At 35.4% G+C, this 14,134-nt stretch overlaps 1 protein-coding gene across 8 annotated transcripts in view; it reads right to left on the bottom strand.

Annotated features, from left to right (window-relative positions):
* Positions 1–3,677: 3,677 nt before the first annotated feature.
* Positions 3,678–14,134, bottom strand: part of PAPOLA (poly(A) polymerase alpha) — a 58,887-nt gene continuing 48,430 nt past the window's right edge. For 3 of the 8 annotated variants that reach the window (XM_040641458.1, XM_040641457.1, XM_040641455.1), the window contains exons 18-22: positions 13,945–14,045; positions 13,507–13,727; positions 9,807–9,869; positions 7,857–7,931; positions 3,678–5,829 (exon numbers count right to left, since the gene is read on the bottom strand). In XM_040641458.1, coding sequence (XP_040497392.1) covers positions 5,734–5,829; positions 7,857–7,931; positions 9,807–9,869; positions 13,507–13,727; positions 13,945–14,045 — 556 coding nt within the window. In that variant the 3' untranslated portion in view covers positions 3,678–5,733. The remainder of the gene's footprint in view (positions 5,830–7,856; positions 7,932–9,806; positions 9,870–13,506; positions 13,728–13,944; positions 14,046–14,134) is intronic. The other 5 variants (XM_040641456.1, XM_040641460.1, XM_040641459.1 and 2 more) reach the window with 5 other exon arrangements.

Consider the following 14,134-nt stretch of genomic DNA (forward strand, 5'->3'; position numbering starts at 1 on the left):
CTGGGGGCGGCTTTCTTGGCTGTGAAGGCAGATCATGCCCTCTGTCACTCATGGGGAGCAGTTCTGCCCAACTGTCTCTTTTCAACAACTTTATCATCAATCTCTTTATTAACAGCTCCACTGCAGTCAGAAAACGCAAACAAGGACCAATTCTCATGCCAGATTTCTGGAAATCACATAGCACCAGGCACCACACAGTGTGAAAGTTTGTAAGGAGGGTGTTGTGCCAAGAGAGAGACAGCATCCACAAGGAACAAGCACAAAGTTGGGACATTTTGCATTATTACAGTAAAATACATATACCTACTTTCTTATGCCTAAAATTTGAAAAGAACCCAAATATCCACATATGTGTGTATATATGGGGATTCAGAGGGGAACAGCAGTGGCACGAGATCATTTTACTCCCCAGAAATAACTGCTACTTTGCATTTCCATAAGTCTTCTTAAAGCAAAAATTGTATTATACTAAAAAAAATTTTTTTAACGATTTTAGGACTATATGACATTATTAGAAAACACACAAGACTAAAAAAACTGTCTGCAAGGATCTGTAAGAAACCCATAAAACTAAAATTCCTGAATTATTCAAAACACGTATTTTCAGATTGAAATCTGTTGAATCAGAAAATAGCATCTTACAAATTAATTAAATGAAACATTTCTAAAAGGCTTACAAAGTATTTTTAAGAGATTTAGGTTTCTTTTTTTTTTTTTTTTAAATCAGGTCATAATCACCTAATATGAAATTGAAAACCTCCAAGTTAGGTGAAAACAGAGTATACAGTCTGGATACGTCCAAATATTGAGATGCATGAGACTCACGCTAGGTGATACTTAATCATTTTCACTGTTAATTACATTATATTCAGCCAGAGACTTAAATCTTAAACTTAATGCTTTTCCCTCTAATATGTTTTTATTTCCATCCATTGATACAATGGTTTGAAAAATGATCAACAACTACAGGTAAAGCAATTTTTATAAAATGAACTGAAGACTATGACATTATATAACTGAATTTATACTGTTCCAAATAATGTATTTTTGCTGTAGTAGGTCTTACGGCTGTGAAGTCTGTGCTCAGGTGGAAAAAAGCAATTCTGCTGCTAAGACTAAGCGTCAGTGGTAAGTTCGAGCCCAGGGTCAATCAGCTCTGTGGCTCCTAGACCCTCACCATTAATTCCACAATGAAAAACAAAACCCACACCCTCTTAGACTTTCCCTGGTCAATTCTGGCACCGAAGGAAGAGGGAGTATGGAGGGTGTAGCATAAATCCATTCTCATCAGTAAAAAACAAATAACAACAAGATATACTAAACAAAAACTCTAAGCTGGGTGGCAAGGAGGAAACTATTTTTGATTCAAGTGATCATCCTGTACCTTAGAAATATCACAGCAAAAAATATAAAGCTTTGGTGAAAGCAAACAACAGGCTACTTCTATTTTTCATTTCGAAAGAGGATCCATTTCCCATCCTGCTAGTGCAATTTAAAGATACCCAAAACAGAAGGAAAGTGAATGCATTTTTAAAGTATATTTTCAAAGTTAACATTTTAAATACTTAGTAAATTATAAACTCTAAACAATACTCTCTGCCCTTTGTAGTTATGATTTTTAGCTATCTGTAAATGTGAAGCATTTAAAAAAAAGTAATTGCAGAAAAAAAGCACAATAACTACAGTCACCACCTTTCACACAAAGGTGAGCTTTCTGAAATGTGAACTTGAGCATACAGCCTTAATTCTACCCTTTCGAGGAAAGGCCTGTGAATTGGGAGATGAGGAAAGGAAAAAAAGTGCACTTAAAATTCCATCCCTTTCAGCAAAATCCATGTATGACTGATCACTGATCAGCTACAATGATGTTTGCAGAACACGGAGACAAAAGTATGTCTCTGAGGAAGAGAAGCAGAAGTTGAAACGCCTTCCTAAATATAAGAAATCAGTTCTAGGATGACGTATATGCAACCACTTCTAAAATACATGGCTCAGAAATATTGATGCCATGTTTCCTAATGCCAATAAAGCTACATAAGATGTCACAAGAATGTTTAAACTGGTTAAGTATAAAGGATGAATAAATTGATTACACAAATATGAAAAACAGACACTATACAGCATTAAACAGACCACTTGTCGCTATATGACTGAAAGTCATGTTTATTACAGAACACACTTAATATTTCACGTACCAACAAGTTCAGGTCTAAGTTATGACAGTATCCATTTGTGATTCTGGTTTGAAAAAAAAAAACTAACAGTAAAGGAATAAAGGGGAGAATTAAAAAAAAAAAACACCATACAGTTCAGGCTAAAGTAACTAATTTTCCTTGTGCTGTTCTTTTATTAGAATTAAAATAGGCAAAAGTATATCCAACGGATTATTCAATGCCTTTTTAGATAAACAGTTTCTCTTTTTGCTTAAATGCATCTAAGTGCACGAACAGTTAGCATTTCCGGGGCTTGGTCTACAAACTTGTGTGTGTTAATGATTTACCCTTTCATACATCAATTACTACTTGGAGCTGCTGATCGCTTATTGCCACCCTGAGTGCAGCCAGAATTAATACTACGCAGAGCTCTAAAACATTTTTCTGTGTGCAGAAAAAAAACAAAAGTGTTAATTAGAAAAATACAAACTTTATTCCGGAATATACCCAGAGCCACAAAACACACAACTTGCAATAGTTTTACTAATTCAGCAAGATGCATGAAAAGCCAAAAGACCATGAGGGCGATCAGAGTCAGAAAGCGGGCTATTCAGTCCCATGTTTAGGTGTCTATCGAGGTAGAGGAAGTCCCACAAGCTCAACTCTGTAGGTGTGAACAATGGAGTCAAGGGTAATTTCTACAGTATCTTCCCTTTTACTGAACAGTCCCAAAAGCTTAATGAAAAGTCATCCCATGTTGCAGTCATATATTGTTTTATATATAATAAAGGTATTAGAATTTGGAATTTCAGGAACGAAATACACACAACTGCATGTCGATTAGAATAATGACTTCAACATCAGAAGGTCCATCCCTCCACTCAAAGCACTGAAGACAGCCACACTCAGGAGTTGGCCATTACAAACATATGAAGCAGTTCCCTCCTAACCCATGAGTTTAGTATGCGATGTTGAGCATTTGGGGGTTTAAGAAAAGCAGCACCCGATTTAAGTTCAGTAAAATGAGAAACAGAAGATCCTAGCTGGTTTGTGGTCTATAATCCTAAATTCACTGAAAAACAACACTGCCACCTGCTGACATAGAAATAAAGCACCAACTCCTGTTGAAAACCAACAGCTTTGAAAAGGAAACAGATCAGCAGTACACTAACTACATGCACGAAACAAATATACAGAAAAGGATAGAGTCTACATACACAAAATAAATACTGTAGACAATGGCACAGCTGAGAGTGAATTATTAGTAATTACATTCACGTTTTCCTCCCCAAATGATCATTTATACGAAAAATTGTGATCACGGAAGATATCAATTAATACTAGGCTGCCACTAACAGCATAAATTAACCAGAAGCAAATCTTTTCTAAATGTAATAAGCAAAGTAAATTCTTTTTTGCAAATCTTCACTTATGGCCATACTATAAACTTGTAAGTCGAACCGATTTATCACTGAAAAAACAAGAGAAATAAAGTCAGTCAAAAGAAACCAGCCAACTGTGGGATTGTGCTGTTTTTTTTTTTTTATTGTGTTTTCAATGGAGAAATACATCATCTGTTTACAAAATAGCTCTTGAAAAATACAAGGAGTACAGATACTATAAAACAAAGCAAACTCCAGTCATGAGACACTACATACATCATGCGAAAGCAACAGTCTGATCTCCAGGTTATGAAAACTAGAATTAAAAAGTCACTACACAGAAAAGGTCCAAGTTTCCAGCTTGGCAAAACTTGGGTGCAGTTACATGAAACGTTTAATAAACTGAATTTTTTTCCCCCAATGTGTAAACAAAATGACAAGACTAAATCTGTGCCTGGCAATTTCAATCTAACTCTGAAGCTACACAAAACACACAGACACCTTGTACACTTCACCTGTTAGCATGACCATCTTTTTCCTTAGGTGGTGGGAGGAAGGGCAAGGTGAGTGTGCGGAGCGAAGATGTGGGAAGCGGAAACACTGTCTACTAGACATCATCAGGTACGGTGAAAAGAAAGCCTCAATTAATGCATAGCCTAAGGGGAAAGACTACACTCCAACTTTGGAAAATTAATTTAGAAGGACAGGGGAAGAGTTTAAGTAACTGCAGTTTAACATGAAAAATGCACATGTGATAGAATGGAGCACAATGGAAGATTCATAAACATGCTCGTCAGAAAATCTGTTAGGTCTGCTTTGTCCAGATTAGGAAAGAGTAACTAAGTTTATCAACATCTGGCACCGCCTACTTCGTGACGATGGGCGCTCTGCTGCTTAATTACGAGGACTTCTGTTCTCTGCAGAAAAGAGTTCCTAATCTATTGATCGGATAGAACAAAATGAAATAGGAGTAGAGAGCTGACTAGATGCCAAGTGCTTGCTAGAAATGATTTTTAAAATGTTTCTACATGTAAAATTTACTGACAAATTTTGGTCAACCATTTAAAAATAAAAATTAGTTTAAAATTCTTGGAGAAAATGCCTTTTTGCCCACATGTTTAAAATTGAAAATCAACTTTACTACAGAGAGGAGTTCTGTGGAGTGTACAAAAGTCCGCATGTCCAGAGATCAAATGGCGTCCCTGTTAGGGCATCATGTTTCACACGCATTTCTTTTAGTCACCCTAAAGTTTCAGCCACAGGACCGAAATTTAGTGTTCTGTGCCACGTGGCCACAGGATCATTGGTTTCACATCATGGCTTAAGAAAATACTGGCATTTGTTTCTTATGAAATTAAGTTCTACCTTATGCATACAAGCAAAAAGGGAAAAAGAAAAGGGGGAGGGAGCAAAAGCTTTGTTTCAAAGACAACAGACTGAAGGCAAAAGAATATGGAGCTTTAATAAGCTCAAAGAAAAATATTTGCCCACTGATTTGTATGCACTCTAAACAATTCTATAAATAAAACCAATATATCTTTTCTTAATCATGACCCCATCAAAACCAACTATTTCCTAATTATTCTTTCAATGTCAAATATATACCCTTAGAGTTGATATTTCATTTTTAAGGGTTGCAGCTACCGCACAGGGACTGAACTAGATGTCCTCTCATCCTTTCTCTGAAGTAGAACAGTACGTCACTGCACAATGGTATCCAATTTGAAGACTAATGGTAAAGGAAATTTTTCAGGAAAAAATGAAAATCCATCAAGCTGAAAATCTAAAATTAGTTCTACTTTCTAATAAAAAAATACATAAAAGTGCATTATCGAACAAGGAATTCTTATGCCAGTTTGTATTGCAAATTTTTCCAAACAATGCATCAAACATAAACCCAATCCAGATGTCAATTATGGATACAAATATAGCTTGAGGTGTTTTTTTTTTTTAAAGGCAGTAATTTTTTGAAATAGTTAATGCAACTGTTGCTAACACAATAATAATAGTACTCCTGGCTTCACATACTAACCTGGACTTCCGATCAAGTGCTGATTAGCCCAGTAAGGGAGGTCACAAAAAAAACCTAAATCCATTTTCAGTCATGTCTAGTCTTGTACCCTCCATTCTCCTTTTTTAGCATTTGAAGACAACAGGTTGAGTTGGCAGATATTGTTTATGGACCCCTGAGGTTGTTTTTACCGATTCAATCTCAGTTTTATTGAATTCTTGATAACAGGAATAGGATTTGCAGGGAGAGCAGGGATATCAGAAAGGTCTGTACTGGATGTTTTCTGAGAACGAAAGCAAAGAACACAACATTGTTCAAAGCACTGTAACTTAAAATGAGATTTACTTTCCACTGCTTTACTTTCTAAGAAATGGATGGGACCTTACCACAGAAGTATTAAAAATTTAAAGAGAAACAAGAATGAAGTACAAATAAATAGGACTATTACTGTAAAATTATTTGCTCTACACTTGTAATTTTCAAATAATAGGAATATTTTAGCAATACACAGAAAACTCCTAAATAATTTTAAAATACAGCTTGTATAGACACACTCCTCTAAGAATGACCTGTCATATAATTATTAAAGTCGAGTTAAACTGTATTTACTCCTAGTTAACACTAACAGCTGTGATGTTAGCTGGTGCTGGAGCACCCCCGTGTGGGAGAACACTTAAAGTTCACATCACACACAGGAGCAGCAGTTACCAGGACATTATTTTCTGACCCTATACGTTATAAAATTAAATCTATACAACTCAACAATAATTTAGTTATTCTAAAAAACTTCATGTTAAAAGAAGATTAAATCACAAGATTTCTTTAACATCCCAAAACAGAGAAATAAATTTTTAAATGTTTTATTATGGGAAATTCCAAGCATCCACACAAGTAGAGTGTGTTCTATGATGAATCCCATGTAGCCATTACCGAGCTTCGCCAGCGGCCCAACCAGAACCATCCACTGTCCCCCCACCTTCACTCCCAAGCTTACTCTGAAGCAAATCCCAGAGAGGCTACCATTTTGTCTGTTAAGTATCTCAAGTTATCTCAAAACGATGATTATTACACACAGCCACAATATTATAATCATCTCCCCAGAAAGAAATATACCCCTTATATCACCAAATACAGGGATTTTTTTAAAAATCAATATTATCACTCTTTTTATTAACTGAGTGATTTTTCTCTCAATGGCTCTACAAATCTTTCCATTAGAAATCAAGATCTACCTCCCCATAAAAATACAAAAAGGCAAATACCCACCAGTACTCATCACCATAGGGATGAACTTAGTAAGACAAACTATGAAAATGTTCCCCAGAGTAATGTGGCAGGCCAAAAGCCATGCAGTCACATCACAGGAGCTGAAGACTGAGAGACTTTGTCCTTGTATCAATGCCAAGCACATTTCCTCACGTTGTTTTAGTTACTTCCTCCACCCCAAATTTTTATTAGATAAAAGTTATGGAAATAAAAGACATTCCAGAAAGTCAACATGGTATTTCTCTCTTTAGAGGCTATGAGGGTTAATAGTTAGCAAAAACACATCTTAAAATTATGACATTAAAATAACTCTGAGTCACAAAGCAGCAAAATATCACTGCCTTAGTTCAGCAGCCTCATGTGAGCAGCAATGATCTCAGTGGTCTTACGTCTACTTAAAGAAAATATTTACTTTGGGTCAAAGTATGACCTAGACTTTGAAGTATACTCAATTCGAAAGGGTTAAGAAAGAAAACCATTGTTTCATAAACAAAATGAAGGTTCACAAATCAGTATTAAAAAAAAAAAGCTTCTAGGTGCTTACTGTATGCAAGAAGGGACTACCACAGGATTTCTAGGACAAATGAAAAAATAATTTGAAAGAATTATGGGTTACACTGAATTAAAAATTGAAAATCAGAAGTAAAATGTGAGACAGAAACACATTTTAAAAAGAAAAAAATCATTTTAACCTCACAAATAGATCCACAAAGAATGTTTTTTAGTTCTGTCATGATTTAAAATTCACTCTTTGATCTGTAGAGAAAACCTTTATATGAATACTGCATATTGTGTCTAGTGAAGATTTAAATAATTTGCAATATCAAATAATATATAAGGGGATGAGTTAGCATCTTGACAGTGCAAAACAACGGTTCTGTCAAATCCGATGCTCTAAACTACGATACGCACATCGATGGCTAGTGAGTAATTACTGTTACAGAGAGAATTTTACAGTCTTCTGTATATGCTCACTTTAATTCATTATACCACACTAATCTTAACAACATTTATAAAACTCTCCTTGCTTTTTGCACTTAGTACCTGAGAGGCCAACAGAGAAGCCGCTGTGTGAATAGTTTCTGATTGAGTTGTACTTGTCTCTGTATCAAGTTGTTCCTGTGAGACAAAGAGGACGGGGGAGGAAAGAGACTTAAAAAAAGAATAAAAGAACATGACTGGGTTTGGTGGCTAATAAAGAAGACAACTTGGAAGACAGAAGGATCAAGAGAAAGATGGGACCACATCCCAAAATCATGTGGTGAGCCTGGCCACAGGCCGCCTCGCTCTTGACACATACACATACGTTTCTATTTGTCTACTTCAATTTTATAGGCATGGTCAGACTATCTCCTGACTTTCCAACTACCTCCAACTTGGACATTTGGAGCAAATAATAATTAAAGACATGCACAGGCACATTATGAAATGATGCCCAGACAGTAATTAACACACTACAAACCCAAGCCCTAGCTATGTGAAAAAAACAAAACCCAGTTAATATTAACTAAAATTACCTTTTCAAAAGGATAAAAACTGCTCCCACACCTTCAATTAAAAGTAGAAAAAAGTCCCTAAAACATTCCTCTTTTTTTTTTTTTTTTTTTTTTTTGGTTTCGCCTCCCCTCCTCAATAATCAATGCACTGATCTACTCTAAGTACTATCAGAATATACAGGGCGAACCATGTCATGCCACTGCTCTCAACATTTTTAATGCTGTACACAAAACAAAATACTACATATATACACAAACAGATGAAAAAACATGTAAAAATCTGAATTTCTATAAAAACAACATATATAGTAATAAAACAATGAAATGTCAATTTTCTCTTACAAAACAGAATAGTATCAACAGGATGCAGGTAAGAGAAATGAAGTGCAGGCTTTCTGAAGCACAAACTGGAGTTATGTATCAAGTTTTAAAAGTAAGCATACTATTTGCCTCAGTAACTCCTCTTTCATTAATTTATTCTAATACATATAAATGGATGGCAGGTATTTACCTACAGTCAATACTACAGTAAGAAAGAACTTTCTTTTTTTAACAGAAACAAATGCTAACAATTGGAAACTGGTTGAATAAAATATGGTAATAGCCTTAAGATAGCTATTAATATTCTGTACATTATATACTCACAGGAACAATTTTTCCTGGTTTACAGAGTGAATAAAGATTTGAAAGCAAAAGGCACTGGCATGTATGCCCAAATAAAATCTACAAAGACACCAAAAGAATACTTGCTAAAATGTCAATTATGGAAATAATTTGGGAGGAGGAGGATTTCCAAATTTTCTACGATAAGAGGAAAAAGTTAAAAGCCTTCAGTACCTTTCAATTTCTGAAAAAATGATGTTCGAAGTCTAATATGGTTTGGCTAAACCATTATCTCTCATCTTATCTACCTCATCTCAAGCCCCATGCACCCCAGAAGGCTCTTACCAGAAACTTCTGCCAAAAACTGATTCTCAAAACATACCATACGCTCACCCCAAGACTGAGCTTTCTCATCTTGGACTGCCCCAAACCCTACATATCCTTCAAGAACTATGTCAAATACTATATGGTCTTTCTACAAAGCCTCTAACTATTTCTTCAGTCAGAGGTAACATCTCACTGCTCCTGCCCCTCACCACCCCAGCAGCCTCAATTACTTTGATCTTCTTTGGTACTGTAATTAGTTGCTTCTACCTCTTATCTTCTCTACTTAATTATAAGTTCTTTTAAAGTCACAGAACATGACTTACTCATCACTTTATTCCACTCAGTATCCACCCAGATCACCTTGCATTTAGTAGGACCTCAAACATTTGAGAAATTCAATTTCAGCATTATAAATTAACATTCAAAAGGGACGAACACTTCTCTAAAAACAATACTGAAAACAACCTAAAGCCTACAGAACAAAAGACAGTGCAATATTCTAGAGACATTTGTATCACATCTTCTGTACTCTTAACTGTGTATGTATTCCAAGGCTAAATTAGTATACCTTTGTTTCTGTTTTATCATGTCCACTCAAAGCAACACAGTTAGCATCTTCGCTTGTTTCATCCTGTTTTTGAAAAAAAAAGCTTTATTCTCTAAAATGAAAAATTTAGATTATTTGCCAATCAATGCTTTGATAAAAATTTAAATTATAAAGTAATTTAACCTGTAAGATCAACTATGGCCTTAAAGTAGATCACTCATTCACTTGAGAAAAAAATTTTTAATGTAATATATTTAGTTTGGCTTTGGTATCTTCCAAACAAAGAATATGTAGAAAGCTGTTACTGTTGATCAACACCACCTAAACTACATTCCTAAAACCATGAAGTTCATAAAATATTTTTTGTAAGGGATAGGAAAAAAAAAAAAAAGAGCTCTTTGATCAAACAATTTAGAAACTTGGAATCCTATCACCCCCATTCTGGGAAATTCACATACCTAATAGCACGTTTTATAAAAGGTTCTGAGAAGTCCTATAAAGAATACCCCTTTAACGTTCTCAAACTTAATTTTAACCACAGAATCCCCCTTAGTCAAACTTAGTAACATCCTGAAGAACAGCAGGTTTGAGAAATGCTCTCTTCCAGTCTCAATTTTTTAATTTATTATAATTATATTCAAAACAACTCATTTTCAGTAAAGAAAGGAAAAGGGAAGGAAGCCAAAGATGGCTGTACTTTCCCATTCCTGCAGTGACTTGCAATTAACGTCCCTTTAAGAAAAACTATTTTAACCCTAATTTCTCTGCTGTATTTACTAGGTAAAATTATAATTTTAAATGTAGCTTTATAACAAGACACAGAAACCATGTTTCTATGAGTAGAAGAGATTTAACAATAATATAAACCAATTCTAATAAGGACCTTACTTATATCCTGCAAACGTTATAAACTTCAAAAACAGTTAATTTGTCTAACTGGGCAAATATCAAACCTGACCGGATATGTAACACTACGGAATTATTGCTAATACTGGTAAATATACTGATACACACACACACACAGTGATAATATCCTGTAGTTATGTTTTCAGAAGTCTTTATCTTTAGATACACACAGAAATATTTATGGCTGAAATGATACGCCTGGGATTTGCTTCATAACAAGGGGAAAGGAAGTAGATGTGAAGATGAAGCAGGCTGGCCGTGAACTAGTAACTGCTGAAGCTAAGTGATGCAAACAGGACTGCTGATTATAATTTTGTACATGTTTGAAATTTTCCATAAGAAAAAGTTTAAAAATACATATATAGCATCATTTAACCATACAATCCAGGGCAAACATTTATCTATTTTTATTTTACATATTTGTCAAGCCTTCGCATATGATGCAAATTAAGCAGCAGTATACCTCCTGACCACCCCGAATCCTCCCGTTAATCCACGTCACTGTATTATTAATTAAGACCAGTGTTTCTTTCTGGTTTGTTAAAATTTCTAATACCAAGTACTCATTAACAGAGAATAAAAGATCCAGTTCAGGAGAGCTCCAAAATGACGATATTCATAACAATCTTCTCCTTTAGCACCATGAGATTTTAGGCCTGGGTTCTAATCCTGACTCTGACTTTAATTAGCTTTATAAATGGAAAAACCACTGAAACTCAAGCTCCTCTTTCTGGGAAATGGGGCAATCAGCCTATGAGATACCTAAGATCCTAAGGTCTCTTCCATATCATAAAACTGTTTTTGTTAGTCAACTCCATGAAGCCGCCAAAAACAAAACCCACACTGTGAGAAAAGAAAAAAGACTGCAAGGAAAAAAGGGAGGGAAATCTGTTTTAAAGAATACTTAAGAGAAATCAATCAATAGCTACACAGGGATCTTATGTACCTACAGAATGGAACAAACAAAGACTATTAAAAAAAAATCAATGATGATGCAATTGGGGTCACTTGAGCATTGACAAGATATTTGATTTTTCTAAGCGGGATAAGTTTATTTTGTTTATGCTTTCTTTTTTGTAATCCTTATCTTTTAGATACATGATTTTAAAAATACTAATGAAATGATACGATGTCTGGATTTTGAATCTCCACAGCCCAGATACAGGGAGATGGAAAAGACCAAAAGAATGAAGGGTGTAGGGACTGGCAAAGCCCACAGTACCCGAAGCTGCACAGTGGGTACACAAGCACAGGAAATGACTCTCGTGTACAGGCTTAAAATTGTCCATACTAAGTTAAAAAATTCTATATTTCTATTGTCTCTCTATCTAGACAGGAAACAGGAGTGTTTTCTGCCAAGGTAAGTGCAAATGAAATTACCAACATTATGCTGTATACCATGAGTCAGAGCTCTTGGGAGCCATTAAGGGATTAAACCATTAACAGAAGTAAACAGAATGAATAGGCATCTACAGTTCACACTTACATATACTTTACTAAGATAAAAAGAAATGTGAATTCTGCAATGCTCTGCCAACTCCAGACAAGTATCAACAGACACAATGTGGAGCTCCACCAAAGCTCGCACACTTCTGGGTTGCTGCACAACACAGTCCTGCAGCACTGGGGGTCTGAATAAAAGATTCCCAGGACTAACTTCTCGAGTCTCTGACTCAGTGTATCTGGAAGAGGCTGTAAAATCTATGAGGAGGGGAAAAACATCACTCCAAAATACTCTGATGTACAAGCAAGGCTGAAAATCACTGCCTTAAGAAATAACTACACGGATGGGTTTTCATAATACGTGTTATAAAGCATGATATGATATAATCATTCAGCATCATTAGAGTGACAAAATCCATCAAGTTACTGATATTTAGTTAATAGTGACCATATCCAAAAAAAATATAAACCAAAAGGCTTCAGAATAAGCTGGGGAATAAAACACTTACAAATTAGTGATAATAATTTTTCACTATTACAGATCAAAACACTCCCATAAGAAAAATCCAGATTTCTTTTTTTCCCTTTCTAAAGAAACTTTGGTGAAATGAGTAAATTCCTAACTAACGAATTATCAACCAAAAATCACAATGAAATTGGAGTTTTTGGACTGTCATCTCTGGGGCAACAATGACTGTCCTACTAATAGGAAAACAACACGAGAGTGACTCCAGGAAGCAATGAAATTGTGTAACAAAGCTACTTATTTCTGTTTTATATTTTAAACCACACACCAATGTACACTTTTAATGGTTTCCCTAAAACTATCTAAGACTTTGGCAAGATAAATTGGCCACTTTTATAAAAAGTGAAAGTATTGCTAGAAAATTCCCTGAACGGTTGGAGGAAGTAATCATTCAAGGTCTCAAAATTAATCTAACTTTGCAACTTTGGCCAGTTATTCAATAAGAATTTCCTGAAAACCTCTCATACTCGGTAACCATGTAATACCAAGTACAGTGTAAGAAACTCCAAAACTCCATCTGGATCACGGAACTGTGTCCAAGGGGGCTATCAAAGAATCAGTACACATAAAAGATATAGCTGTGAGAAAATAAGAAATTGGGATGACATGCTAAACTATGTTATAGACTAGACAAGCTAAGTTTAAATGAGGCACAGCTTTATGGAAGAGGTAGTCACTGAGAAGGGTAAAAGGGTGAAGAGAGACTATGGCCCTAAAGCACTACCTAAACATTTTCAGAAAGCTTTCTTCCTTGCTGCTTCTCAATTCTGGCTCACAAAGATGTTCTTCTACTGGACTTTAGAATAGGCAGGCTGGTACTCCCATGGCTAACTAATATATAGATACCTCTTCTGTTTTGGTTTTCTTAGGACTCTCTTCTTTGTGAGGTGAGGATGTCCTCTTGACTCCTACTATAGGATTAGGTATTTTTGTTGCTGCATTTCCTGAAGGTCTAGGTGGTGGGTTTACCAGACGTGTTGAAGAAACAACTCTGGAGACCGTAGGCTTTGGTGGTGGTGAAATGGCTGGTTGTGTGGCAGTTTGAGGAATGCTTTCACTCGATGTACCTAAGTAGGTAAGTACGTGAACACATAACAATTACAATAAATCCTGTCGACAGCAAGTTACAAGTAAAACTTTAGGTCTCTGTATTTTATTTTATTGATAATTATACAACGGCATTAAAAAACTGACTTAATCAACAAATAAAGCCATCTTTCAAAATGAAGGCTAACACCAAATACGGTTTAAGGATTCTCAAGCCTGTCAACCCCATCTCCTTACCCCCTGAGCTTTCACTGGAATTTACTTGTGGCACAGAAACTTCAGTAGCCTGTATGTTGGTCACAGATGCTGCTGTTACAGCTGGAGCAGGACTGTTTCTGCTAAAAAAAAAAAAAAAAAAAAAAAAAAAAAAAAAGTAGTAAAAGCAAACAGAAAAGTATAAAAATTCCATAACAACATTTAATATGCA

The sequence above is a fragment of the Ursus maritimus genome, unplaced genomic scaffold (genome assembly GCF_017311325.1).
Source record: "Ursus maritimus isolate PB19 unplaced genomic scaffold, ASM1731132v1 scaffold_25, whole genome shotgun sequence".
Classification (NCBI taxonomy): domain Eukaryota; kingdom Metazoa; phylum Chordata; class Mammalia; order Carnivora; family Ursidae; genus Ursus; species Ursus maritimus.